General features: G+C 36.0%; 1 protein-coding gene across 4 annotated transcripts in view; it reads right to left on the bottom strand.

Annotated features, from left to right (window-relative positions):
- The window catches only part of LOC108719304 (polyamine-modulated factor 1-binding protein 1), a 322,584-nt gene that overhangs the window by 93,859 nt on the left and 200,817 nt on the right, over positions 1-27,908 (bottom strand). For all 4 annotated transcript variants that reach the window (XM_018268087.2, XM_018268088.2, XM_018268086.2 and 1 more), the window contains 3 exons: positions 23,989-24,142; positions 7,954-8,121; positions 2,115-2,282 (listed from right to left, as the gene is read on the bottom strand). In XM_018268087.2, the coding sequence (XP_018123576.1) occupies positions 2,115-2,282; positions 7,954-8,121; positions 23,989-24,142 (490 nt within the window). The remainder of the gene's footprint in view (positions 1-2,114; positions 2,283-7,953; positions 8,122-23,988; positions 24,143-27,908) is intronic.

Genomic DNA, 27,908 nt, shown 5'->3' with positions numbered 1-27,908 from the left:
GATTTGAGGCTGCAAACATCACCAAATTGATTCTTGGACTTCTCCCACTGACTTATTCAAGTATGGGATCCGTTTTCTGGAAACCCGTTATCTAGAAAGCTCCGAATTACGGGAAGGCCCTCTCCCATAGACTCCATTATAGTAAAATAACTAATTTTCCCCCTTTTTTTTCTGTATTAATAAAACTGTACCATATACTTGATCCCAACTAAGATATAATTAATACTTATTGGATTCAAAACAGTTCTATTACGTTTATTTAATATTTAAATTATATTTAAGTAGACAAGGTATGGAGTCCCAAATTACGGAAAGATCCCTTCGGAATACCCCAGGTCCCAAACATTCTAGATAACAGGTCCCATACATGTACAGTAATTCGGCAGGATTTAGGTAGCGAGGTGGAATTTGAGTTCTTCAAGGGCCAGAGTATGATACATCTCGAAATTCAAATTCGAATTAAAACTCAAATCGAGTTTGCATAATTCACAATTCGAATTAGAGAGTTTTGACCAAAAAAATTTGGTCAACTGTGACCCTTAAATCTGCCCCTTAATGTGTAATATATAACCAACCATCACACTGGGCTTTAGGGTAGAAAAGAATGTAGTAGGGTGAAGATCCAGTATTAACTTCCAATGAGATTTGTGAACCACCACCTAGCCCAATGTAATAATGCATATCATGGCTATGTACCAGGTGACTGGGGATTGAGGAAGAATTTAGATTTTTTTTTCCCCAATAAGTACAGCACCAGAACTGAGACTTTCAGTTTTAACGGGAGGCATTTGTGCCTTAGATGCCATAATTCTATAATGTAAAGCAAGGCTGAAGACATTTGCCAACACAAACAGGCTGCATAATTAACACGTGACCCGTCTATAGTCTGCATTGTGCAAACAATGAGTGGTGCACAAGTCTTTCTATGGATAAAGAGTCCTTTTAAAAGGGATCTGTCACCCACACATAAAAAAGTTGTATAATAAAGGTCCTTTGCAAATTAAACATGAAACCCAAATTCTTTTTTTTTATATTAAAATAGCCATACCTCCAAATCTCATCTGTCAATCAAATATTGCCTGCCCCTCATCTATGGATCAGATATATAGTCAGGGCAAGCAATTACTTTAATTTCCCATTTAGCACTACTTAGATGTTTTTCTCCCCGCCTCATTCCCTTCCTTCCTCACCATCTAATTGTATAAACAGTTTCTGTAAATGGGCATCAGGTCCCCCATTCTAGTACATAAATGAGATTTTGGCATGATGCAAAGCATGCATTAATAACAGTGTTTCAATCATTTATAATGTAAAGTTTTTTTGTTTTATTTTACTAAAACAATAGAAAATCATTTGAAATTATTTCTTAGGGTGACAGGTCCCATTTAAGGTTATGGGGTATATTTATCAAAGAGTGAAGTAAGAGATCACCACAGTCCTCTAGAGTGAACTCTCCATTCATTTCTATGGGATTTTAAAAAAAGTATTTATCAATGGGTGAAAGTGAAAGTTCATCCTTTGATAAATACGCCTTTCAAAATGCCATAGAAATGAATGGAGAGTGGCAGAATTTCACTCGAGCAGATGGGCCGATCTTTAACTTCACTCTTTGATAAATATACCCCTCAGTTTGATGGTAATTGTGCTGCTGTGACAAAGTTAGAGTGTTTTCTACCATGGAACGCACCAGTGGGATTGATGATGGCAGCTTTTCAAAGTTTACTTTGTTATTCTTCAATATTATAAGGGTGTTGAGTCTATAGAAACAAGTCACAGATTTTGCAACCCTTGAGCTAGCATTCCACTGGAGACATGTACTTTTCCCCTCGAATATTTTAAGGGCTGCTTTAAATAAATATGTTTAAAGTGGTAACCCAAGATAAAGCAATTATCATTTTTCAGGAAATGGCCCAGATCCCTGTTTCTATCCAACAGAACATATCTACATATCTATACAGAAGTGTGTACATTCATTACTGGTAGGAATAAAGCCTTATTAAAGGTGTCTAATATTATTTTGTATTTCACCCCTTTTTCCATTTTAAAAGAGAGGAAGAAGAAAAAAAATTTCAAAAATATGTTCACATTTAAAGCAGCACATCATTCAACAATACCTGCTCAGTGTGATGGTTTATCTGCTTCTCTGCAGCCATGAGATTAAAATGGAGCATTTTTGACCGTGCTTCTACTTCTAAAAGCTCGTTTTGGACGCCGTTATATTTTTCTTGTGTTTGGCAAAGCTCTTCTTCTATTTCTTCTAATCGTCTCTGCTGTTCTTTCATCTTAAAAAAAGGGAAACCACACTTTACTTAAAAAAAACAACAACAAATAAATTGCTTTCAAAATTTGCGACATTTAGAAAAAAGCTTTTGTTGATATATAGCACTGGATATTACTATTACTTATACTCTACTATATATTTTAGGCAGTTTTTGTAATTACACATGCCATGACTTTATACGTGACTTTTAGGGGTTGTTGTTGCAGATAAAGACAAATTCACATTACAAAAACATTTAGAAAAATGAAATGAAAGATTTTAGAGCTTACAATAATATGAAGATCAAATACGTTTAATGTTTTATATTATAGATGTGTACTACACAAAGAAGCCATTACAGTGGGCTTTTGTAATAAAGCATGTAATAGGGTGAAGGTCTATTATTAACAAAACCACCCTCCTGTGATATTTATGAATCACAAGCCACCTGGTGCGATAGCTGCAAATTTTGGATATGTGCAAGGTAGGGTGCAAAGTAAAAAAAAAAAACAGGAGCAAACCACCATGTTTTCTGCATGTTTGCGCTATGCCCTGCACCATAGGCACAGGTCTTTGTGCTCCAGAATGAATAAGAAAACTCTGCTCTCTCCCCATGAATACAGTGATGCAGTACTTCCCTATACAGAACACTAACTGCCTCCTAAATTACTAACTGCCTCCTAAATTACTCTTCATTCAGGCATCCAAGTAAAGGAGTATCATTGCTCCCGTTAGCACTGCTGTTTAAACATCTGTCCAATTTTTAATCCAGCGCATGGAGCAGAGTGCAGGAAGGTCCTGAGCCCAAATTAATGAATGAACACTAAGGGGTTCAATTTTGCACCTTTGTAATGACCCGCAATGAACAAACACAGCCAAAATTGACCCAACACAATTAGCGAAAGTTTACTCTTACTTTAGGACAGTTAGAATAATGAATAAAAGTTAGAACCATCTGGTTGAATTCCAAAGATCAAAAGACTAGCTATAACTATAATTTTTGAGCTTAGCCTATAACATGATAACAAAAGAAATACCAGGAAAAAAAAATAATTTGCAAATGTCTGTAATCAAAGACTTTTTTTTGGAAAGTGAAACACACTGAAAGTAATAATCTGAACATGTCCCAACATTAGTTAAAGTGTTCTCTAATTAATTACCAATTTTTGTTAGCAGGCGGAAGCCAAGTTTCCAGTTCTAACTGCAGCCTTTGGGGTCAGTAGTGCTTAGCAGAACTTTTTGTGTATTAAAAAAAAACCTTATTGGTCTATGATCAACTATGTGCCAATGTGAAGTGATGAGAGAACGGAGGAAGTAATCATACATTTACGTTTTATAAAATTTTGCAATATCTGGGCAGACAAAATGTTTTATTGTGGTTTTGCCATAAAAATTTATGAAATCAGTAGACTCACTCAAACACACCTGAGCAAAATAAGTCTTTGCCTGCGACATGCTGGGCAATATTAGCCACATAAAATGGCTTACTCAAATCATATTATATCAGCTGGTAAAAATAACAAGCTTGCAGCTGCAGATCTAAAGATGGGATTAGGGGTTTTTTTACTCACCAATCTGGATTAAATATGATCATATAAACATATTTTTTATAGCACGTGCTAAGAAAGCAATTTAAACTGCATTTGTATCGTGTATACTGTATACATCCGGAACACTGTTTATCAATGTTTATTAAAAACCCATTGTGGCAGAGAAAGCACATAGCTTTGAGGGAAAATGTTTTCCTCAAGCACAAGTGGCTGATTTGTAATGTATTACTGTAAACTTATATAATTAGTAGATCGTTAAAAAAATGGAAAATAAATCAAGATAAAGAGAGAGCATTCATTCTCTCATTGCACATAGGTTAGTTCTTCTAAATTGAAATTTTTAAGACCCATGGCACACTGGTATTTTTAATCAGTGAGGTTCATTCATCAGTGAAGTCCACTGCAGTCAAAAGTTTTGCACCCCAGCGGCTGCTTCCCAAGTGGATTTGTTGTAAAGCCCTGAAAGTGAAATAGTTTGCTCACAGAAAAATTATCCTGAAAGTTTTTAAAAAATTGATACATTGTTCAGTGCAGACACCTGTCAGTTTTAAGCGGTTGCAAACCTTTATACACTATAAAGTGTTAGAGCTCAGTAGCTCATTGAGCTTTAACTGCCCACCAAATTATATAATCCTTTGTGCAAACTGTGAGCAGGAAAACCGATTTGAACAATTCTTTATCTGGCAGTTTACATATAAAAATGACTTTGTAACAATTATAATTACTTGATTTTTACATACTCTAATTTAAAAATTTTGTGGTGCCACCACTATAACGTCCATAATAGATTTCCCTGATTTTACATTTTCCCTAAATTTTACACCATTTTTTCTGGTCCCCTGAAAAACGTAAAACGGTGTATACGAAAACATGACCATAAGAGTTGTCCTTGTAGAAAGCACTGGTTTCAAGTATGCCTTATTCGTACCTAAGTCTGTGCCTTTTCCATAAAAGTCTGTAGCATCAAAGTAAGAAGTAGTAGAACCAGTCACTACTACTACAATATTTTTTTTTGCAGTTAATCTGCTAGTCCTTTGCTCTACTACTTCTTACCATAAGAGTTGTATTACCATAGTTCCACAGGAAAGACAACCTTTACCCCAGGCTTAAAAATAAAAACTGGGTAAATAGACAGCCTGTGCAAAAAATACTTTTTTTTCTAATATAGTTAGTTAGCCAAACATTTTATTTATAAAGGTTAGAGTGACTGGATGTTTAACATAATAGCCAGAACACTACTTCATGCTTTGCAGCTCTCTAACTCTGAGTTAGTCAGCAGGGCTCATTTATAAACTTCGCGCAAGGAAAATTGGTTCGCAAAGTGAATATATTCGCCCTGCACATGGTTATTTGAATAAGAGTGTGCAAACAGGATTGCAAATTGTTTTTTCACAATGCGAATGTCTATAAGAGCTTTTTAAATATTTAAAAAATCTCAAAATTGCGAATATTTATGTGCAAGCTCTGCGACTGAATTACGCCACAACTTTAGTGGGGGAGAAAATATTTGCAAAACAGTTTTGAAAAGTGAGAATTTAAGTTACTGTCAAGGCTATTTTCGTGCAACCTCGCAAATTGGGTGCGCTTGCGCAAACTCCCAACTCATTTGCGAGTCATTTGTGAAAATTTATTCACAATGAGAATTCGCAAAAAACTGAAAAACTTTACTGCCTGGTAACCAATCAGTGCAAAAACAAGAGAGAGCTGAAAAGCAGGAATTAGTGTTCTGGCTATTATATTAGACATCCAGTCACTCCAGCCTTTATACATTACATTTTTGGATAACTAATTATATTGAAAACATTTTTTTTATTTTGCCCAGCCTATATATTTACCCAGTTTTTATTTTTATACTGAAAATACCTTTAAAGAGCCTTTGAACAATGTCCACACCCTTCCCTGGAGAAGGGATAGACTACAGTTTGGGAATCAATGCCTAATAGGTATGTAAACACATTCTATCAAATGGATATATCACACTGGGCCTTTTGAGCACCTAAGTGAGGTCAAGATGGCAAGATTTCTGTGAATTACTGTACATGTCAATGAGATTGGGGGAAGCTGCATGTCATGTCCAACAAGTGCACCAATACATTTTTAGCAACAACTGTAGGTTGCAATTGGAAGTGATCCCCTGCATTCTGAGGGTTGCAAAACACATGTGCCATATTCCTTAACAGAAATAGAGAGAAAGTAACATAGCTCTATACATAAACAGGCAAATAGTGATAGTGAGAGAGATAAAAATATCTGTATACATAAACAGAAAGAGTCACAGACATAGTATATAAACAACAGCATATGAACAACATGTGCAACAGAGCCCATATCTTATCTTCAGCTCTGTCTTATATATTTGACTTATTCGGAGTGAACGAAGAGTCGTTTTATCACCAGCACATCATTTGTGGCTGCACACTGTTACAAAGTGTGTTTATAAAATACAGCTTGCCTGTATACATTGCAGATGAATGCCTTAGAATTTGAAGGTTGAATATAGTTAAAGACCATAAAATACATATTTGGAATATTTATGTTGAATCAAACTGTCTCTACATTTTGGACTTAGGTCTATTCATATCAAACTAGAGTATCTAATATAAAAGTTAAGCAAAGGAGGTTTTTTTTTTTTTTAACACATTTCATCCACCATAATGATGCTTCTGTACATTTACTATTTATATATTACATTATATATCTTATAATCTATATATAGATTACAAATATTGCAATATATACCTGTTTTGTTTTAAGGGTAAGGCATTTTTAGTAGCTTAAAGCACAAAATGTTGAGATTTCCTTAAAGGAAAACTATACCCCCCAAGCAATGTAAGTCTCTATTAAAATATACAAAGTAAAACAGCTCATGTGTAAAACCCTGCTTCATGTAAATGAACCATTATCATAATAATATACTTTTTTAGTAGTATGTGTCATTGGGTAATCATAAATAGAAAATTGCCATTTTAAAAAATAAGTGCCGCCCCCTGAGATCGTACGATTCACTGTGCTCTGTACAAACCACATGTAAGGTCACATGAGCCAATTAACAGACAGAGTTCTGCCTTTTGCTTCCTCACTTCTTCCTGTTACAGTTAGTGTTGTAGTATTTCTGGTCAGCTGATCTCTGAGGCAGCACAGATAGAGTCACGAAATGGTGGTTCAAGGCAAGAGATGTAAAAGGGCAATATTTATGTAAATATATATTCCAGTTTGGTAAGATTCTTTATATGTCATTCAATTTGATATAAACTATCTGTTGCTTAAGTATTCATTTTGGGGGTATAGTTTTCCTTTAATATATTGGTAATGGATTGAGTGCAGATGATTAGTGATGTGCGGGTCAGGGTTTCTCTGACCCACACCCGACCCTAACCCACCCTGCTGCAACCCGCGCCTGCCTGCACCCGCGCATCCGGGGTCCTTTTATAGACCCGCGCCAACCTGCCCCGCCGATATCGTCACATAAGGGGAGGGGCGAGCAGACACCTAACTATAAAACAGGAACCCAGAGATCCAATGCCGGCATTTGAAGGTGGCGGGCGGGGAGAAGAGGTCAACCCACACCCACCCGCAAGAAGCACTACAAGGTCAACCCGAACCCGTCCGACCCCGCGGATCCTGCGGGTATCGGGTCGACCCGCACATCAACATCACTACAGAGGACCTCTTGTATTTGTCTATACATACACATATATATATACACACACACACACACACACACACACACACACATAGTAACATAGTAAAATAGTATCCCACTCAACGGCAATACTTGTCAAAAAAAAAAATCAAGATTTATTGAAAAAATTGATAGAGTTCGAACACCAACTGCTCTCTTTCTCAAGGATAACAAAACTTTTTATTCCTGCTAAGAGCGGTACTATGTTACTTTATTTACCAGCACCCAGGCATGTTGCTAAACATCCTCCATGTTTTTATATATATATATATATATACTTTGTGGACTATATATATATATATATATATATATATATATATATATATATATATATATATATATATATATATATATATATATATATATATATATATATATATATATATATATATATATATATATATATATATATATATATATATACATATATATTCAGTGTGCATTGGGAACCTTATTATTACCACTTGGGTGTCCTTCTGCTTGTTCAGTCTCTGTTTTTCAACTTTGGATTCCAATCCTAAAATCTGCCTTTTTAACATTTCTATATGTTTTTTCTCCTCTTGGTAACAAAGTTGTTCTTGGTTTTGTTCTTCGCGCAGAACTTTCACTAATTCTTCATAGGATTCAGCCTACAGAAAACAAAGCAGAAATCAAAACAGGAAATTTCTGTTACTTTTAAAGAAACCATGATAAAAGTGTTTTAGTCATTGATTTAGCAGTCAACCTTTTTAGTTACATACTGGTAGATGCAAGTACTTTTTTATTACTATGCATAACAAGAATGCAGAAGTCATCATATAAAAAGTACAGGTATGAGACCTGTTTTCTGGATAAGGGATCTTTCATTAAATTATATCTTCATACCTTAAGTCTACTAGAAAATCATGTAAATATATTAACCCAATAGGCTGGTTTTGCTTCCAATATGGATTAATTAGTTGGGATCAAGGTCATGGCACTGTTTTATTGTTACAGAGAAAAAGGGAATATGGATTATCTGATTAAAATGGAGTCTATGATAGATGGCCTTCCATAATTTGGAGCTTTCTGGATAATTGGTTTCCAAATAATGGATACCATACCTGTAATACCAAAGCAGTGCATGTTTATTCAATCTCTGTCTCCAGAAACACACACACATTGCATGGACAATCTTTTATAAACAAAGATCTAGGCATTGAAAAGTATTTGTTTTGCTAACAATTAGTCAAGTAACATGAACCTTCTATCCCCATTTCGCTAGCTGGAAAAAAACATACAGCTCACTTGCACAGCATACATTTTAGGTCTTAGCCAAAATCATATTTAACAAATAATGTTAGCAAGACCTGATCCCCTCTGTCATGTGTGACACAACGCTTCATATTGAAGAAGAAAAGCACATTGTATTTAAAACATTTGTAAAATGCGGAACAGCCATTTGCAGTCAGGCATGTAATTCGTTAAAATAACTAGACAAAATATAAACGCCAACTCTCCCTCACCTACTAAAAGGACGCAGCATCAAATTTCAGATGCCGAATCAGCTTAGAACTGGTAAGTTTAAGGATAGGGAATCAACATTTGTGCTAAGCGTTACTTAAAATTGATAGCAGTCTAGGGGCAAATTTACATATGGTCGAATATCGAGGGTTAAGTAACCCTGGATATTCGACTGCCGAATGTAAATCCTTCGACTTCGAATATCGAAGTCGAAGGATTTACCGCAATTAGTTTGATCGAACGATCAAACGAAAAATCGTTTGAACGAACGATTAAATCCTTCGAATCGAACGATTTTAATCCATCGAACGAACGATTTTTCTACGATCAGATAATTGCTAGGAAGCCTATGGGGACCTTCCCCACAGGCTAACATTGCACCTCGGTAGGTTTTAGGTGGCGAAGTAGGGGGTCGAAATTTTTTTTAAAGAGACAGTACTTCGATTATCAAATGGTCGAATATTCGAACGATTTTTAGTCGTAGTCAAAGGTCGAAGTAGCCAAAAAAAACATTCGAAATTCAAAGTTTTTTTTATTCTATTCCTTCACTCGAGCAAAGTAAATGTGCCCCTTAGTGTCTCCCCTGTATTTTTAAGATTACAGAATGTTGTATTTATGTGACTCACATTTAAAAAGTTAATTTCCAGCTTTGTTCTGTTGTACAGGATATGGGTTAATTCAACTAAAAAGAAATTGTAACTATTTCAAGTACCTTAAAGGGATACTGTCATGGGGGAAAAAAAATGTTTTCAAAATGAATCAGTTAATAGTGCTGCTCCAGCAGAATTCTGCACTGAAATCCATTTCTCAAAAGAGCAAACAGATTTTTTTATATTCAATTTTGAAATCTGACATGGGGCTAGACATTTTGTCTATTTCCCAGCTGCCCCAAGTCATGTGACTTGTGCTCTGATAAACTTCAATCACTCTTTACTGCTGTACTGCAAGTTGGAGTGACATCACCCCCTCCCTTTTTCCCCCCAGCAGCCAAACAAAAGAACAATGGGAAGGTAACCAGATAACAGCTCCCTAACACAAGATAACAGCTGCCTGGTAGATCTAAGAACAACACTCAATAGTAAAAACCCATGTCCCACTGAGACACATTCAGTTACATTGAGAAGGAAACACAGCAGCCTGCCAGAAAGCATTTCTCTCCTAAAGTGCAGGCACAAGTCACATGACCAGGGGCAGCTGGGAAATTGACAAAATGTCTAGCCCCATGTCAGATTTCAAAATTGAATATAAAAAAATCTGTTTGCTCTTTTGAGAAATGGATTTCAGTGCAGAATTCTGCTGGAGCAGCACTATTAACTGATTCATTTTGAAAAATTTTTTTTTTCCCGTGACAGTATCCCTTTAAGCATGGGTTATGTTATGAAATACAGGTATGGGATCCATTATCCAAAAACCCTTTATCCACAAAGCTAAGAATTACAGGAATTATTTCCTTTTCTCTGTAATAATAAAACAGTACCTTGTTCTTGATCCAAACTAAGAAATAATTAATCCTTATTGGAGGCAGAACAATCTTATTGGTTTTAACATATTTTACTTTTTATAACCAATGTCTAGTGGGCTGAGGGGGGAAATAAATGGTTATTTGTTGTTTGTTGAATATGTCCTTCATGTTATATTAAAAATAATGATGATATCATTAATCATTACACTCTCCATTTTCAAAGGACTTCCTCTGGATCAGCACAATAAGGATCTTCACTTCACACACCCATTAACTGGGTAAAATCACTTAATTTCAAATTGCGAGGTTATTTATCAAAGGTCCTTTCTTGTGAGTTTTTTTAGCGCTCAAATGAACTCACAACTTGAATTGTTTATAATTTAAGAAAAAAACTCAAATGTAACTGGAATCAGTGTAGTCAGGGTTTTTCAGTGGAAAAAAAACAGAATTGCTCAAATTGATCAACCAAAATAAACTCTAACATCATGAAGGCTATTAACATCTCCAAATGGTTCAAGGGACCACTGCCATTGACGTCAACATGACCTTGATAGGTCTTAGATGGTGTATTTTTTTAGATTTAAGCTATTTCCAGGTTCAGGGTTTTTTTATTTAACCTGAAAAATTTGAGTTATGACTGAAAAATATCCTTGAAAACTCTAATTGTTTTGTGGAAAAAACAACTTGATCTTTAATAAATCTGCCCTAAACATCCTGTTGTGTCTCTACAAATACCGTATATACTCGCGTATAAGCCGAGTTTTTCAGCACCCAAAATGTGCTGAAAAAGTCTACCTTGGCTTATACTCGGGTCAGCATTTTAGGAAATCATTATTTATTTTTTTTTACCGTTTTGCTGCTATAATATCTGTTAGGTTGCCTGTCCGTGTTTTCCCCCAGATTCAGCTCAGCACTCTTGAAAAAAAAATCCTCATGGCCCGTCTGTTCTGCCTAACGCGCCCACCCACCAATGAAGAAACAGTAGGCGTGTTTAAAGATCTCTGCCCTTTCACTCTCCCCGCCCCTTCCTCTGTGCGGACAGAGTGTTGCCTGTGTGTGTGGCCCGCGCTGCCTCCCCATGCCCGGCCTCCCCTCTCTCCTCCCGCAGGCCGCAGCCTCATTGCGCATGAGCGAGATCGCAGAGATCGCAGCGCCACTCACACTCACCTGGATGCCGAGCACCAACATGGTGAGTGAGCTTCACATGCTCATATCCGTTTTGAGCGTGCAGGGTTATTCCGGACTTGGTCTCTGTCTAAGCCTGCCCCTAGCAGGGTCTGACAGGCAAAGGAAAGCGGGCGGCGCTGCTCTAAGCTGTAACTCAAGCCTCGGGGTTTTGGGGCCTAGTCACTAGCTGTTGACAGGTTGCTACTGGGACAGGAAGGGATAGATAGAGCTAGAGTTATGGAAAAGATGTCTTCTAGCTATGTGTATTGCTATGAACTGTGTGTCACAATAACACTCTCCTGCCAGCCATGACTGCTGACTGAACTTCATTTACTCCCCACTAATGAAGATACAGTAAGAAAAAGCAGGAAGCATTGCACTTCTACAAAGTTGATCTTTAAACAAGCCTACTGTTTCTTCATTGGTGGGTGGGTGGGTTGGCAGATCAGACGGGCCGTGAGGATTTCTTTACAAGAGTGCTGAGCTGAATCTGGGGGAATACACAGACAGGCAACGTAACAGATATTATAGCAGCAAAACGATAAAAAAAAAAAGTTTTCCAATTAAAAATAAAACATTATGGGATTACCGTATTATTGTCAATGAAGATGCTGGGCAACACCAAAGACACCTGATCTTCACTAAACTTATTTTGCTTAAGTGCCAGTTCTTCCCCTAGGCTTATACACGAGTCAATACATTTTCCCAGTTTTCTTAGGTAAAATTAGGTACCTCGGCTTATACTCGGGTCGGCTTATACTCGAGTATATACGGTAATTATAACAACCAATAGTCTATTTTAAAAAGTCACAAATAACTTCACTGCTGTTGCAGCACTTTTCACACTATTAACTCTTTGCTTCTATTATCAATACCTTAAATGCGTAATCCCTGTATACACATAGGGGCACATTTACTAAGCTCGAGGGAAGGATTCGAACTAAAAAAAACTTGTTTTTTTTTTTTGGGTACTTCGACCATCGAATTGGCTACGACTTTGACTCGAACTAAAAATCGTTTTGACTATTCGACCATTCGATAGTCGAAGTACTGTCTCTTTAAAAAAACCTTTGGCTACCTACTTCGCCACTAAACCTACCGAGCACCAATATTAGCCTATGGGGACCTTCCCCATAAGGTTTCTAAGCTTTTTTTGATCAAAGGAAAATCCTTCAATCGATGGATTAAAATCCTTCGAATCGTTCGATTCGAAGGATTTAATCGAAGTATTTGATCAAAGTATTTGCGGTAAATCCTTCGACTTCGATATTCGAAGTCAAAGGATTTTACTTTGATGGTCAAATATTCCCTCGATATTCGACCCTTAGTAAATGTGCCCAGTAGTATCAACATTTAAGGGTGCATTTGTTTTTATATTGACACATTTGTATCCAAAGGACTTCAACATTAATAATGCATAGTTTTTCGGTTCTGTTAAGAATTCCAACTTGTTCTTTTGATCACATAGGTATTGGGGTGATGTCCTTAGTGAGCCTCAATACAGCTTTAACTCAGTCTTCTTAAATACAAGTTTTGGATCAGTTATCCGGAAAACCGATATCCAGAAAGCTCGGAATTACAGAATGGCCATCTCCCATAGATTGCATTATAATGAAATAATTCAAACATTAAAAATTATTTTTCTGTAATAATAAAACAGTACCTTGTTCTTGATCCCAACTAAGATATAATTAATCCTTATTGGAAGCAAAACCAGCCTATTGGGTATATTTAATATTTACATGATTTTCTAGTAGACTTAAGGTATGAAGATCCAAATTAGGGAAAGATCCATTACCTGGGAAACCCTGGGGACCGAACATTCTGGATAATACCTGTACTAGCAATACTTGTATTCAATGCATGAGCAATTATAGATATACAGGTATGGGACCTGTTTTTCAGAATGCTCGGGACTAAGGGCTTTTCGGATAAAGTAATCCGAATCTTCATACCTTAAGTCTGTTTTCCTTCCAATGAGGATCAATAATATCTCAGTTGGTATCAAGTACAAGGTACTGCTTTATATTACAGAGAAAAAATAAATAATTTTTACAAATTTGAAATACTTGATTATAATGGAGCCTATGGGCGATGGCCTTCACATATTATAAAGTTTTCTGGATAACGGTTTCTGGATAACAGATTCTACACCTATACTGTAGTGGTATTGTTGCTTGGCTCACACAATGTTCCCAGCACATTTTATATTTTCAAGGGCATGTCACAGCCGAAACAAAATTGCAACATACAATCAGGAAACGAAGAGTGCGAATTACAAGTTCACTACTACCATAAACATGACATATCTGGTACTAGCACCAGCATTACCCACAGATGGGCAATGGATTCTACAGCTCTTTGGGTGGTTTTATATATCAATGAGCATTATTACAGGTATGGGACCTATTATCCAGAATGCTCGGGTCCTGGGGTTTTCCGGATAACGGGTCTTCCCATAATTTAGAACTTCATACCTTAAGTCTACTCGAAAATCATGTAAACATTAAATAAACCCAATATGCTGGTTTTGCTTCTAATAAGTAGTGATGGGCAAATTTAGTCACCAGGGAAAATTCGCTAGTGTCAAAAAAAAATGGACGTCGGCGTCCGTTTTTTTTGGACAAATTTTTCGGCAAAGCGAAACGCCCCAAATTCGCCCATCACTACTACTAAGGATTAATTAAATCTTAGCTGGGATCAAGTATAACGTACTGTTTTATTTTTACAGAGAAAAAGAAAATAATTTTTAAAAATGTTTACTATTTGATTATAATGGAGTCTATAAAGAACTTTCTGGATAACGGGATTCCAGATAACAGATCCTATACCTGTACTATAATATTACAGATAATTAGTATCAGTATCATGTGTTCCTTGGCTCAGCAAGGGCCCAAGGCATAGCAATAGGCTTCCTCTACATTCTAATTTAGAGTTGATATCATTGAAGTATAACAGTGCTTTATGGATGAGTGATTAAGTGATTACCAGTTGAATGAGATTATGTGATGTATTATGAGCATTACAAATATAAATAAGTAATAGAGATGTAACAATAAACAAAGAACATAAAACAAAATAGAGCAGATTAAACCAACAGTGTGAAAACTTGAGAAGAAATGGAATACAGAACTGTATTTTCAGTGTGGAAATAATCCCCTCCATAGCCAAACCAAGGTTTAGTAGATTTTACAGTACTGTATTTTGTGGAATTAACTGTTGGATGATCCCTTATATAAATGCTATGTTCTCTCACATAAACCTTCATTTACAAGGGAAAGGACTGTGCTTGCTGACAACACAACTGAAAAATGATGAGAAGAGTAGCACAGAGGCATGGAAGCGAAACAACAAAGCCTGTGTAGTTATAGGAAAATTATCCCTAATTGCACCACCTATAAGTGAAGTATACAACTAATTATCTTTTTCCTTCAGCTGTATGAAAATCAATATCCATAAGCCTTCCAATGAAACACACGCGGCACGCTTCTGCAGGCTGCTAATGAATGCAAATGGTCTGACCTTTCATTGACAACACTGCATATTGTTCCATACTTTTACCATGAAAGCTGCTATCAGCAATTTATTCCCAAACAAAGGGAAAAGGAAGAGTGGGAAAAAAAGTGAACTAAAGGAATAAATAAGAAATGTTGACAGTAGTAGGGGAGAAAAACGAGTACTAAACATGTTCCTAAACTTCCCTTTCCTCAAAGCTTTCACTTAATGAGGATTGTCTCAGTTGCATAATGAATTTCCTTTATTCACAAAGCTTTTTTTCTGAAGAGGCTCTTGAATCATCATGTACATACCGTTCTGCATAATTATTATATAAATATTGGAAAAATACTTCAGCAATTGGTTTTCACAGAAATTCACAGTCACTTTTCTCAAGAGCAGTGTTTTTTTAAAAAAAAGGTTAATTGAAGGATGTTTTTTCTTAACCTCTCTGCTGGTAGTGCTGAGTCTTTGTGCTAATGCAGGCAAACCAAAAACGCTATATTTTGGACAAAGTGGGTTAGCAAGTACAGGCATGGGGTCTGTTATTTGGAAAGCTTGGGACTAGGGAAAGCAATCTTTCCACAATGCAGAAAACCATGCTTTCATGTTACTAAAAAATGTAAACATTAAGAGAATCAAATATGGTTGGTTTTCCATTTATGTGGATTCATGCTAGCCTAATTAACACCAGGAATTGTTTGTTTAAAGTGGACAACGTGGGAGATAATGGGTTTCCAGTTCATAGATCCCATATATATAATGTATTGTAATCCATGGCTTTTCCAACAAATGGTAAATCGTAATGGGCATGTTTATACCTTAAATAAATAGTGCCTATAAGCCCAATGATTGTGTCCCTTTTAAAGACACCACATCTGTGGCTGTGATGTATTTCATGCAACCTCTTGATGGGATGCTGGACTTTTGGCCAAGTACCATTGGCCTCTGTGAATCTCATGGCCTCTAATGAATGTCATGCTTATGGCCAAGAGCTCATATCAAGAGAGCAATAGGAAATGTGTTGACATCCTATTTTCAAAAGTGACTTAAATACAATTGCCCAATACTCTTCAAGCAACCATATAATCATTATAATTTGTGGCTTATATTGACTTTCTCATAGTAAAATCTATAGCTATTACATTGGATCATTAGGTGGGCTTCACTGTAAGACCAAGGGGTAAATTTATCAAAGAGAGAAGTTCCGCCACTAGAGTGAAATTCCGCAGCTCTAAATTCATTTCTATGGGATTTTGAAAGGCATATTTATCAATGGGTGAAAGTGAAAGTTCACCCTTTGATGAATACGCCTTTAAAAATCCCATAGAAATGAATGGGGAGTGGCGGCATTTCACTCTAGTGGCGGAACTTCACTATTAACTTCACTCTTTGATAAATATACCTCCAAGTGTTAAAGGGCAGTTACAGTATTTGCATAAATTTTGCCTGGGATACCTGAAAGGACAGTTACCTTATGAACATTGTCCACAAAAGTGTATCACTTCTTCCTCACCTGCCTACTCCTTCACATACAGCATGGTGCCAAAATGCAAACAGTCAGGAAATTCTGCATCAGTGAGGATACCCCGTGTGCATGCACAAACAGTAAGCTTTTTGAAAAGCAAACATAATATCAAGTAACCTTGCAATAATCATCAATTAAAAAATATGCAGACTTTTCATGATTTTTAATGGTTTCTGACAGGTCCCTAAGCCTAGCCCCCTGCTCTTGTGCTGATCTGTCTGACTACTTTGCTGACAGCCAGCTGTCCTTAGACTGCATCCTCCAAACCCCACAATTCCCTGCACACGTGATTTCAATAAGGAAAGGAACATCACAGTGCAATGCATTGTGGGTTATGTAGTTCCTGCATGCCGTCTGTAAGCTGTGGAGAAGTTGTTACAATTTGAACTGTTAAACAGCTGGATTTTAGCATAGAAAATGGCATTTATTCATACTTTTTGAAGAAACAGTTAACTGTGATGGGTATATTAGGGGTTTTTTGTTATGTGGGCCTCTTTAAACTTTTGAAAGTTGTTAGTGAGACAAATCTCCCAGTTGTTTGAAGGAGTGTGAATAAAAGAAAACATCAGGCAAGTTACTTAAGTGGGTGCTGGGATATTAGTTGCTGAGAGCAGTCACACAGCGTAAATGTTTTCAGAAAGGGAAACTATACCCCTGAGCTTTCACTATATTGCATAAAACACCTCAAATGTAAAACACTGCTTCATCTAAATGAACCATTGTCATAAAAGTATGGTTTTCTATTAGTATGTGCCATTGGATAATCCTAATTAGAAATTGACATTTTAAGTATTATGGGTTGCCTCCTGGCTCATACAATTCACTGTGCACAAACACAGACACAACCACACATACATGCTAGGATACACCAGCAAATAAATGGACAGAACTCTGTCTTTCATTCCCACACTTCTTCCTGTTACAGTTCGAGCTGCATTATTTCCTGTCAGGTGATCTCTGAGGCAGCACACAGACCATCACAAAATAGTGGCTCAATGTAAAAGATGTAAAAGGGCAATATTTTCTGATCTATTAATATGTCAATAAGGTGATTTTCTTTAAAGCAAAACAATAGCCCCGAACAATGTAGGTCATATAAAAAAATATCACATAAAACAGCTCATACAGTATATAAAAACCCTGCTTCATGTTTCATGTTTTCATAACAATATACTTTTTTGTAGTACATGCCATTTGGTAATCCTAAATAGAAAATTGCCATTTTTGTCACCACCTGGGATCCTACAATGCATGGTGCAAACACACAAACCAAAAAACACATACATGTTAAGTCACATGAGCCAATTCTTTTGAGAAAGAATTGTGAAGTTGGTGAGTGCTGACTGAATCATATTGAGGTCACATGAGCCAATTACCAGACAAAGTTCTGACTTTTGCTTCCACACTTCTTCCTGTTACAGTTAGAGCTGCAGTATTTCTGGTCAGGTGATCTCTGAGGCAGCACAGAGAATGTCATACAATGGTGGCTCAAGGGAAAAGATGTAAAAGGGTAATATTTACTTACTGTAAATATGTATATTCGATTCTTTAAGAATTCTTTAATTTGTCACTTAATATGATATAAACTGTTGCTTAAGTATACATTTTGGGGATATAGTTTTCCTTCAATAGTGCACTTATTATGCACTACATTATCTGTTTTCAGTATGCAGCTATACTTTTCATTTAAACTTTTGTTTGGTTCCAAGCTGAATGAGCTTGTCTTATGGTTTAGCTACAAAAATTTGACAAGCCAAAACCACAGAAATCATTTGGTTCAGCTGATAAGCTGAATGAGCAGATCAGTCAAGGATTTTTGGGTTGCTTTAAGCTGGCCATAGACGTTACGATTTTTCTCTCCCAAACTACCAATTCTTGTGTGATCTGACAAATTCATCAAATTATCGTGAGGTTAGTGGGAATCCAACGATCGCGCATCTAACGATTTTTCATCCATCGGTCAGAAAATTGATCGGCCAGGTTAGAAAATTTTCATCTGTCCCAGTGAAATCTATCTATTGTCCAATTGTTTGAAGGACCAAGCAGACAGCTACCCTCAGTTTTCCTGGCTTCAACTAGACAAAATTGCTTGAAATTGTCTTTTTAGTTGATGGACAAATCGTACATTTAAATGATCGTTTCAAGATTAGCTTAGTCTTATGATAACGAAAAGATCTTTTAAAAATCCTAACGTCTATGGCCAGCTTGTCACTTCAGGGTTGGCTGCTGCTGATCTCCCAAAGAGGCAATCGCAAACAGAATTTTCCCATCTGGACAGCGACACTATCATAAGATAAGAGATTGAAAGTTGATCTGTTAAAACTGCTCTTCACGGAGCCCTCATACAAAACAATGGTCATTATGTCTAAAAGCTGCTTAAAGGGATACTATCATGGGGAAATTTTTTTTTAAAAAAAATGAATCAGTTAATAGTGCTGCTCCAGCAGAATTCTGCACTGAAATCCGTTTCTCAAAAGAGCAAACAGATTTTTTTTATATTCAATTTTGAAATCTGTCATGGGGCTAGACATATTGTCAATTTCCCAGCTGCCCCAAGTCATGTGACTTGTGCTCTGATAAACTTCTATCACTCTTTACTGCTGTACTACAAGGTGAACTGATATCACCCCCTCCCTCCCCCCCCCCAGCAGCCAAACAAAAGAACAATGGGAAGGTAACCGGATAACAGCTCCCTAACACAAGATAACAGCTGCCTGGTAGATCTAAGAACAACACTCAATAGTAAAAACCAATGTCCCACTGAGACACATTCAGTTACATTGAGAAGGAAAAACAACAGCCTGCCAGAAAACATTTCTCTCCTAAAGTGCAGGCACAAGTCACATGACCAGGGGCAACTGGGAAATTGACAAAATGTCTAGCCCCATGTCAGAATTCAAAATTGAATATAAAAAAATCTGTTTGCTCTTTTGAGAAATGGATTTCAGTGCAGAGTTCTACTGGAGCAGCACTATTAAATGATGCATTTTGGAAAAAAAAAACATGTTTTCCGATGACAGGATCCCTTTAAACATAGATTATTGTGACATACATTTTCAGATGGCAATAATCTTTAAGTAAAGTCTACAGTAATTTGTGCTCTGTAGAAATAAAGCTTATTAGATCAGGTTGGGGGATAAACCTTCTGCAGTGTGTGCATAATTTCTAGCTATGTTTTTTTTATAGGATTTTGTCACTGTTGAAGACACACTTAAATAGTATATTAGCAAGTCTGTCTCAAAATGGTATTTCTGGCTTTTTGTGCAGATGTGCATCACCACAATATCCTTCCCATGGCAGCTAACAGACAATTATTATTGTCTCTTTCACAAGTTGTTCCTGTGAGGGCCATTAGCCAGAACAGAGAACTCAACTCTCTGTAACATAAGCTCTCTATTTGCAGTGGCAGGTGCTTGTTGTAAGAGCCTCTGCCTTCTCATGGGTCATTAGACTAGAAAATTCCAGAGCAGGATCTGCATAGGTGCAAAACTGATTCTATTCCAATGACATGCAAGGAAAAAGCCACATGCGAATGAGGGAAATGGCATGCAAGACAACAGATCAAAACAGAGTAGACCATCAAAAATTTTTACCAACTGATGGCAATAGGAAATAGAACCTGTGGTGACCCTCAGAGCTTTATTGCAGCAATGAAAATACTTAAAGGGTAATGTAAAAAATTTACTAAGTTTGCCCAGGAGCAGTAACCCAGCAGAAGGAAGAATTTACTGGTCACTTGAAAACATCTGGGTGATTGCTCCTGGCTAAACTTAGCACCTTTTATTACATATAGGGGTTAGAGTCCTACACCATCTATCAGTATTTTTGTAAAGATTGGTACATCCGTAAAAATAAACAAAGCTTTACTGTCATTACTAATATTTATCAGTTTAGTAATATTTGTGGAAAATAAAAAACAAAAACTATACAAATCATTAATCCCAAATGTGATTTGCTTGGCTGGGTGTTAATGATGAGGACTGTTGCTGAGCTGCACTGAGCACAAACACCTTATCTCAAAGCAGTCCAATGCATTTGAGAAAAAGGACACATTGATCAGGCTGGATAAATTTGGTAACACTTTCCTGACTAATAGAAAAAGAGGATCGAACTGCTGGGATTTGTTCTAGATTCTTAAATTCATAGTTTGAGAGAATTCTTTGGAAGAGTACTTCCGACATCTTCTTCCAAGAATAAATACAAACTGACGTGCAAAATACATCTGAAATAGTGACATGCAAAACATCATATGTATTATTGCTTTGATTACCCTGGTGGAAAAACTAGATTCAATTGCCCTGCTAACATCACACACATGCTTCAAAACTGCACTACAAAATGTACCAAGCTATACGTGAATGAATAACATTTTAAATATGGGCATATCTGAGCACACAGCAGCACTTGTTGTAGTACCACAATATACACAACTCCATATCATAGCATATAAAAAGAAACACAGCCTGAGTTGTGAATAAAGAGTAGGGGGGTTACTGCATATTAAAAACAGAAGGGCCCCAGGCTAACCTTTTATTTGTGGAGAGATCCCCCTTCTTATTCTTGCAAGACTTTAATGTTCTGAATGATTCCTTGTTACATCTTACTTAGTATTGATCTTGCAGGCATCCCTACCTATCCTTTACCCAGTGTGGTCACTGAACAGTATAAAGGTTCAATAGGAAGATCAGCTTCTCATCCACTTTTTCTCGAAAGCAATTTGTATTATGGATTTATTTTAATAGTGTACAGTGGCAGTTGCTGTTTTTACTATTGAAAACTGGTTTGATTATCTGACCTTGCTTACTTTATCTTTTTAGGTTCTGTGCACAGGCTTTAAAACTAATCGATAGACGGGAATTCCTACACAGCATTATGCCGAAATCAATCTCAATTCAGACTTATTTATACTTTCCTTGCATGGTTCAATCTCCTTTCTCTCCTAATTGTTTCTGCATTTTTTAATAAAGCATTCCTGGTTACAGAATAACGAACACTGCTTTGCCAGCTCAATCATTTCCGAATTTCTCTGGGTAGCGGTAAAATTAACTTAAATCCTCCTGCAAAGTTATTCTCAATTTGTATTCCAAGGGAGTACAAACTGGCAATGGATAATGACCTTTTTTGTTCACTCACTATACAGCACAATAAATATTCATCATTCCCACTCGCAGTTCTCACATTACTACTGTTCTTTAAGCCCCTGAATACAATGCTGTTAAAAACAGTATACGGGTTAAAGGACAGATGATAGATAGATAGATAGATGATTGATAGATAGATGCTTGATAGATCTATAGATGATAGAAGGATAGATGATAGATAGATGGATAGATAGATGATAGATAGATAGATAGATAGATAGATAGATAGATAGATAGATAGATAGATAGATAGATAGATGATAGATAGATAGATAGATAGATAGATAGATAGATAGATGCTTGATAGATGATATATAGATAGATAGATTGAAATCTGATATATAAATAGATAGATGATAGATAGATAGATAGATAGATAGATAGATAGATAGATAGATAGATAATAGAGATAGATAGATAGATAGATAGATAATAGAGATAGATAGATAGATAGATAGATAGATAGATAGATAGATAGATAGATAGATAGATAGATGATAGATAGATAGATAGATAGATAGATAGATAGATAGATAGATAGATAGATAGATGATAGATAGATAGATAGATAGATAGATAGATAGATAGATAGATGATAGATAGATAGATAGATAGATAGATAGATAGATAGATAGATGATATAAAGATATATATCTGATATATAAATAGATAGATGATTGAAAGATAGATAGATAGATAGATAGATAGATAGATAGATAGATAGATATAGACAGACACAAGCAAAACACAGTAACTCATGCAATTAAATAAATAAGCTTAAAATATAAAACAGCAGCAGAGTTTGAAATATTACTTTGCACAGTCAAAGCATTAAGTGATATGGAAGTCTGCTAAACTACACATTTAGGCATAGTTTCAACCTTAATGGGGTATGTAATAAAAGGCCCTTGCATAGCAACCAATCAGCAGGCAACATTCACCGGTCACTTGTTTTAAAACAAACATCCTATTGGTTGCTATGTGTTACTACAACTGGGCAAACTTAGTTCAATTTATCACATATAGGGGTGTAAGAGATCTTTTCCTCTAGACAACTGCAGTGCAAAAGTAAATGAAGAACTAGATGTCCATGCCTCCTTGTAAAGCTGGTTTGAAGGTTGGTCAGAGTGGACATTTCACCTGAGACCTACCTCTGGAGAGGCAATCTCAGCCACTTACAGTATGCTGCATTTCAATTATATGATAGTTTTATTCTTCATAAGGATGGCCACCTTGTAGTTCTCCAGCTGTTGTTGAACTGCCAAGTAGAAATAACTCCACTGATCGCAGGAGATGCAGTAAAACCAAAGTGGTAGAGCTACAGGTTGAACACCCTGATTTACAGGCCAGTTTTAAATGGTGCTTAGTAGTCACTTGTGTCACATGACTCACCGACAATAGTGTATTATAAGAAATCATGTAGCCCTGTTTTAAAATACAGCTCTGTTTATATGGCTATGGAACTCCACTGTGAAATTTATAAACCTCTTATTTTACAATATGGGTACTTTATTCTCTGTACAGCCTCTTAACCAGGCTATAACCACTCTATACATTCTATTGTAATGCAACCATTACTATAATGTACCAGTAATAATCATCCCAATCTCCTATATAGCTTTCACTTCTTCTCCTGCTTCTCTTTATGATATAAGCTAGTAGGTTTCCCCCTAAATTATAACTATTAGAAGACGTACATACATATCATTTCCTAAGTGTGACTGGAGGATTTTCACTTAATGCAAATTATATATCGCACATTAAAATGATTGCATAGCCTTATACTCGTCTACATGTTGTCTCTTTAAATATATAACTGCCACATGTAGTCACATGTTCTCTTGGAATCCTTTAAGTCCAAGTACAAGCTGCCATTATCATCATGAAGTACCAGCATATTTTTGCAGCACTTTACAACAACAGCAGCATTAACATTAACACTATATAAAGAGCCATTATGACATAAGGAGCAGGCAGGGCCTTTGCTTGTGCCTACAGGTGCATCAATCCACAGCATTCTTTTTTAATCAATCCATTTCCACATCTCATTAAACAAATTTAAAATCAATGTTGTTTGCTTTTTGTGTATAAAGAAGCCAGCCTGTCACCTGCGTAACTTCCACTGCCATGTACACAATTGTTTTTCTAGAATAGTTGATAGCAGCTATGATCTACATAGTTCAATGTACAGCAGGTGTCAAGCAAAATAAAGGTCATTTACCTGGAGCTCCAAATTCCTAGCGTGATCTTTGACAGAGGCCAGTTCTGTCTTGAGCTTGTGATTGGCTTGTTGCAGCGGTAGGGTTTCTTGAACAGTATGTTGATGCTCTGCCTTTAATGCTATTAATTCAACCTTCAATTTGTCAAGCATTTCTCTAAGAGAGAGAGAGAGAGAGGGGGGAAAAAGTCAACATATAAGCCACATTTGAATGGAATAAAAAATAGTCGTGCTACATAGATCTTAAGTGGTCAGTTCACATTCCATTTATGTTGCCTTTAGTCATTCCCAGCTGGTGCGAAAATGATGTTCTCCACATGATACATCACGTTATTTACTAATACTAAGGTTTGATAATCATTTCAGCAACATATGAGGAACATATGGTTAATAGTAAGTCAGTAATGGCAGGGTTTCAACATATGGACCGCGTTTCTATACTACTAGATTACTGTAAATGTAGGATGTGTTTAATATTTCCATCAAAACCAGTGGTATGGTGAATCATATACCTGGAGGCTGGCAGTTGGGGATAGTGACCACTGAGTGCCAAAAAAAGTGAGCCTAGGCAATGGCATAAAAGACCGAGCCTGCAGGATATATTCTTTGTCAAATGACTATTTTTAATACAGTGAAAGAATGAGTTCATCAGTCAGTTTGTATTTTTAAATGTATATGTAAATGTATGTAAAAGCAGACATAAAACAATGAATCTATTAGGTATTTATGTACTGTATCTCCTTAAAAACAGCTGCTTCCGGACCTTAGGACCTGTAGATCATAATAGCTGGGAGGGTAGGGGTTTGACAGCCCTCCACTACTACCTGTGGTTTCAAAGCAGGCAGAAAATCTTGAATTCGTTAAACTGTCAAACACTGTGTTTTTTTATGGATTTTTGGAGTAGTCTTTCTTAAATCGAACTTAATAATTGTACATCTGCAGTTTTAATGAATGGGAAAATAAGATCTCCAAACATGTTTACCACTGGTGTACTATAGTGGATACAGTTCTAATTAAGAATTAAGGGGCATATTTATTCCAAATCCTATCGTCAATAGTTAAGCAAAACAAATTTTTTACTTTTGCTATATAAATTATTCAAATCTTGTTTCCTTTAGTCTGGGAATTCATAATTATAGCAAATAAGCAGGAGCCATTTTGTGGACACTGTTATTAAAGGAATAGTTCAATATGAAAATAAAAACTGGGTAAATAGATAGGCTGTGCAAAATAAAAAATGTTTCTAATATAGTTAGTTAGCCAAAAATGTAATATATAAAGGCTGGAGTGAACAGATGTCTAATAAAACAGCCAGAATCCAACTTCCTGCTTTTCAGCTCTATAACTCTGAGTTAGTCAGCGACTTGAAGGGGGGCCACATGGTACATTTCTGTTCAGTGAGTTTGTAATTGATCCTCAGCATTCAGCTCAGATTCAAAAGCAACAGATATGACCCATGTGGCCCCCCCCTCAAGTCACTGATTGGTTACTGCCTGGTAACCTGGGTAACCAGTCAGTGTATACCAAGAGAGCTGAAAAGCAGGAAGTAGTGAGCTGACTGACATATTATATATCAAATCACTCCAGCCTTTATACATTACATTTTTGGCTAACTAACTATATTAGAAACGTTTTTTATTTTGCACAGCCTATCTATTTACCCAGTTTTTATTTTTACACTGAACAATTCCTTTAAGACAAGCCTTGCATCATCTCAAAACCTTGTTTGTGCACCAGAATGGGGGACCTGATGCCCGTGCCCATGCACTTGCTACATAATTAGATGGGTGAGGAGAGAGGTGAAATGTGGGGAATGCAATGAAAAGTGAAATGGCAAGTGTAAGCAACTGCCTGCCCAACATCTATGCCTAATGCATAGAGGGGTAGACAATATATGATTGACAACTGAGATTTTGAAATGGGTTTACAACAGGTATGGATGTTTTAATTAAAAAAAGAACAATGTGGCTTTCATGTTTAATATGAAAAAAAGATTTTTATGTCTGGGTGACAGGTCCCCTTTAAAACGTGTTGAAGTTGAAAGAAAGTTTTTGCACATTTTCCCCAAAAATTCTGTGGTTTCCTTCTAGCACTGTTTTATTTTTCTCTCTTCAGCATCAACTTAGACAAAAATATCATTGAAATGTGTTCAAGAGCTCAGACCTGTCGAGATCCCATAATTTCCTATGGGAGGATAAAGAACTTCTATTTGGCAATGTGACAGGTGAAATCATCAATATTGTACTACCCGGCAATAATCTAGTCAGAGTTGTTAGAGCTATATTGAAATAATGGGATTTGAATTACATTTTAGTACTTTGATAACATTTCTGTTACAACTCCGACAACTACTTCCCTTCCCTCTGACTTTGTATCGACGGAAAACATTGACGTACAGCTGAGTAGTTATCATTACTACTTTACCGCGTTATAAATAGGCTCCTAAGCATTGATAGATGGGGAGGGGGGGCATGACACAAAGGCAAACGTTCCCCATAAATAATTTAGCCTGTGAGAGAAAACGTTATTTACTGTTGTCAAGCAATTCAAATATAAGAGCAACGTCTGTATATGTATTTAGCATTATAAACAGTGTAGATCGTTATAAAGTGTAGTTATTTATTACATTCATATGAACACTATGAAACTAAAAGACCAAGCTATTGACTTGTTGCCAAATTTCCTTATTAATTAAACACATTTTCTGTTTAAAAGGTAAAAGAGGTCTGAGGCTAACTAATAATAACTAATAATAATTCAAAAATAAATAGGTAGAAATTTTACAAACATGTAGGCACATTCTATGCATATGTCTTTGTGTACAGTATAATTTGATTTCTTTTCCACATCCTTTTTGCACATTTTATGACATAATCCATATTTTTCATGGGCACGAACGGAAAAAAAAAAAAAATCAGTATTCAAACTTCAGATCAAGCATAAAGTTTTATCTGCAAGTAGTTAAATGATTAAGTAGAAGAATCACATTTTCATAATGCTCCAGTTCAGAGTTTAAATGTCTAAATTATTTTGCAATGGAGCCTTGCAAATATAACTATGAAAAGCAAATCAATAAAATGTCTATTCCTATCCGTTCGCTGGGGACCTCAGCTGTACAGCCGCACGAAAATCAATGCAACAAATTATTACGATTTCCAGGCACCCAGCAGAAGCTCTGGACAAGTATTTTACATGAAGCTTGTGTGTGGAGAATTCAGCCTTGATGGCAATGTACAGCACTAATCATTAGGACACCGCTCCATACAGCAAACACACATCTAACAATGCTTACCAATAACTCTATATATATATATATATATATATATATATATATATATATATATATATATATATATATATATATATATATATATATATATATATATAATATATAAATATATATATATTTTTTTTTTTTTTTTTTAATTGTATTTGACTAGAACTGCTCTATTCCTGACTTTAATTGCTCTGGGTATCAATACAAATGGCCTCCTGGAAACATTATTAACTGTATGACACAAAGCCATTATTTCTTAAAGAGGCCACATCCACATTTGGCTACATTAAAATTGTGTCTTAAAAATCGACAGTGTAATTTTTTTTCCTTTTATAAAGCAGAATATATAAATATATACAGTAGATATGAATACGAGACACACAGGTATAGGGTGTATAAATGGAAACCTGTTATTCAGAATAATCAGGAAAGCACAATGCCATTTTCAATGGGGTATTGTTAGAAATTCTTCATTGTTGGCCAGTCATATGCAATAATAATAATAATAATAATAATAATAATAATAATAATAATAATAATAATAATAATAATAAAGCAATGCCTTGTGCATCATGAAAACGAACCCAGCATACTGTATATCCATGCTTATGGCAAAACAACTACATTTTTTAACATATTTCAATGA

This window comes from Xenopus laevis, chromosome 6L (assembly GCF_017654675.1).
Source record: "Xenopus laevis strain J_2021 chromosome 6L, Xenopus_laevis_v10.1, whole genome shotgun sequence".
Lineage (NCBI taxonomy): Eukaryota > Metazoa > Chordata > Amphibia > Anura > Pipidae > Xenopus > Xenopus laevis.
This window is presented reverse-complemented; position numbering and strand designations above follow the sequence as displayed.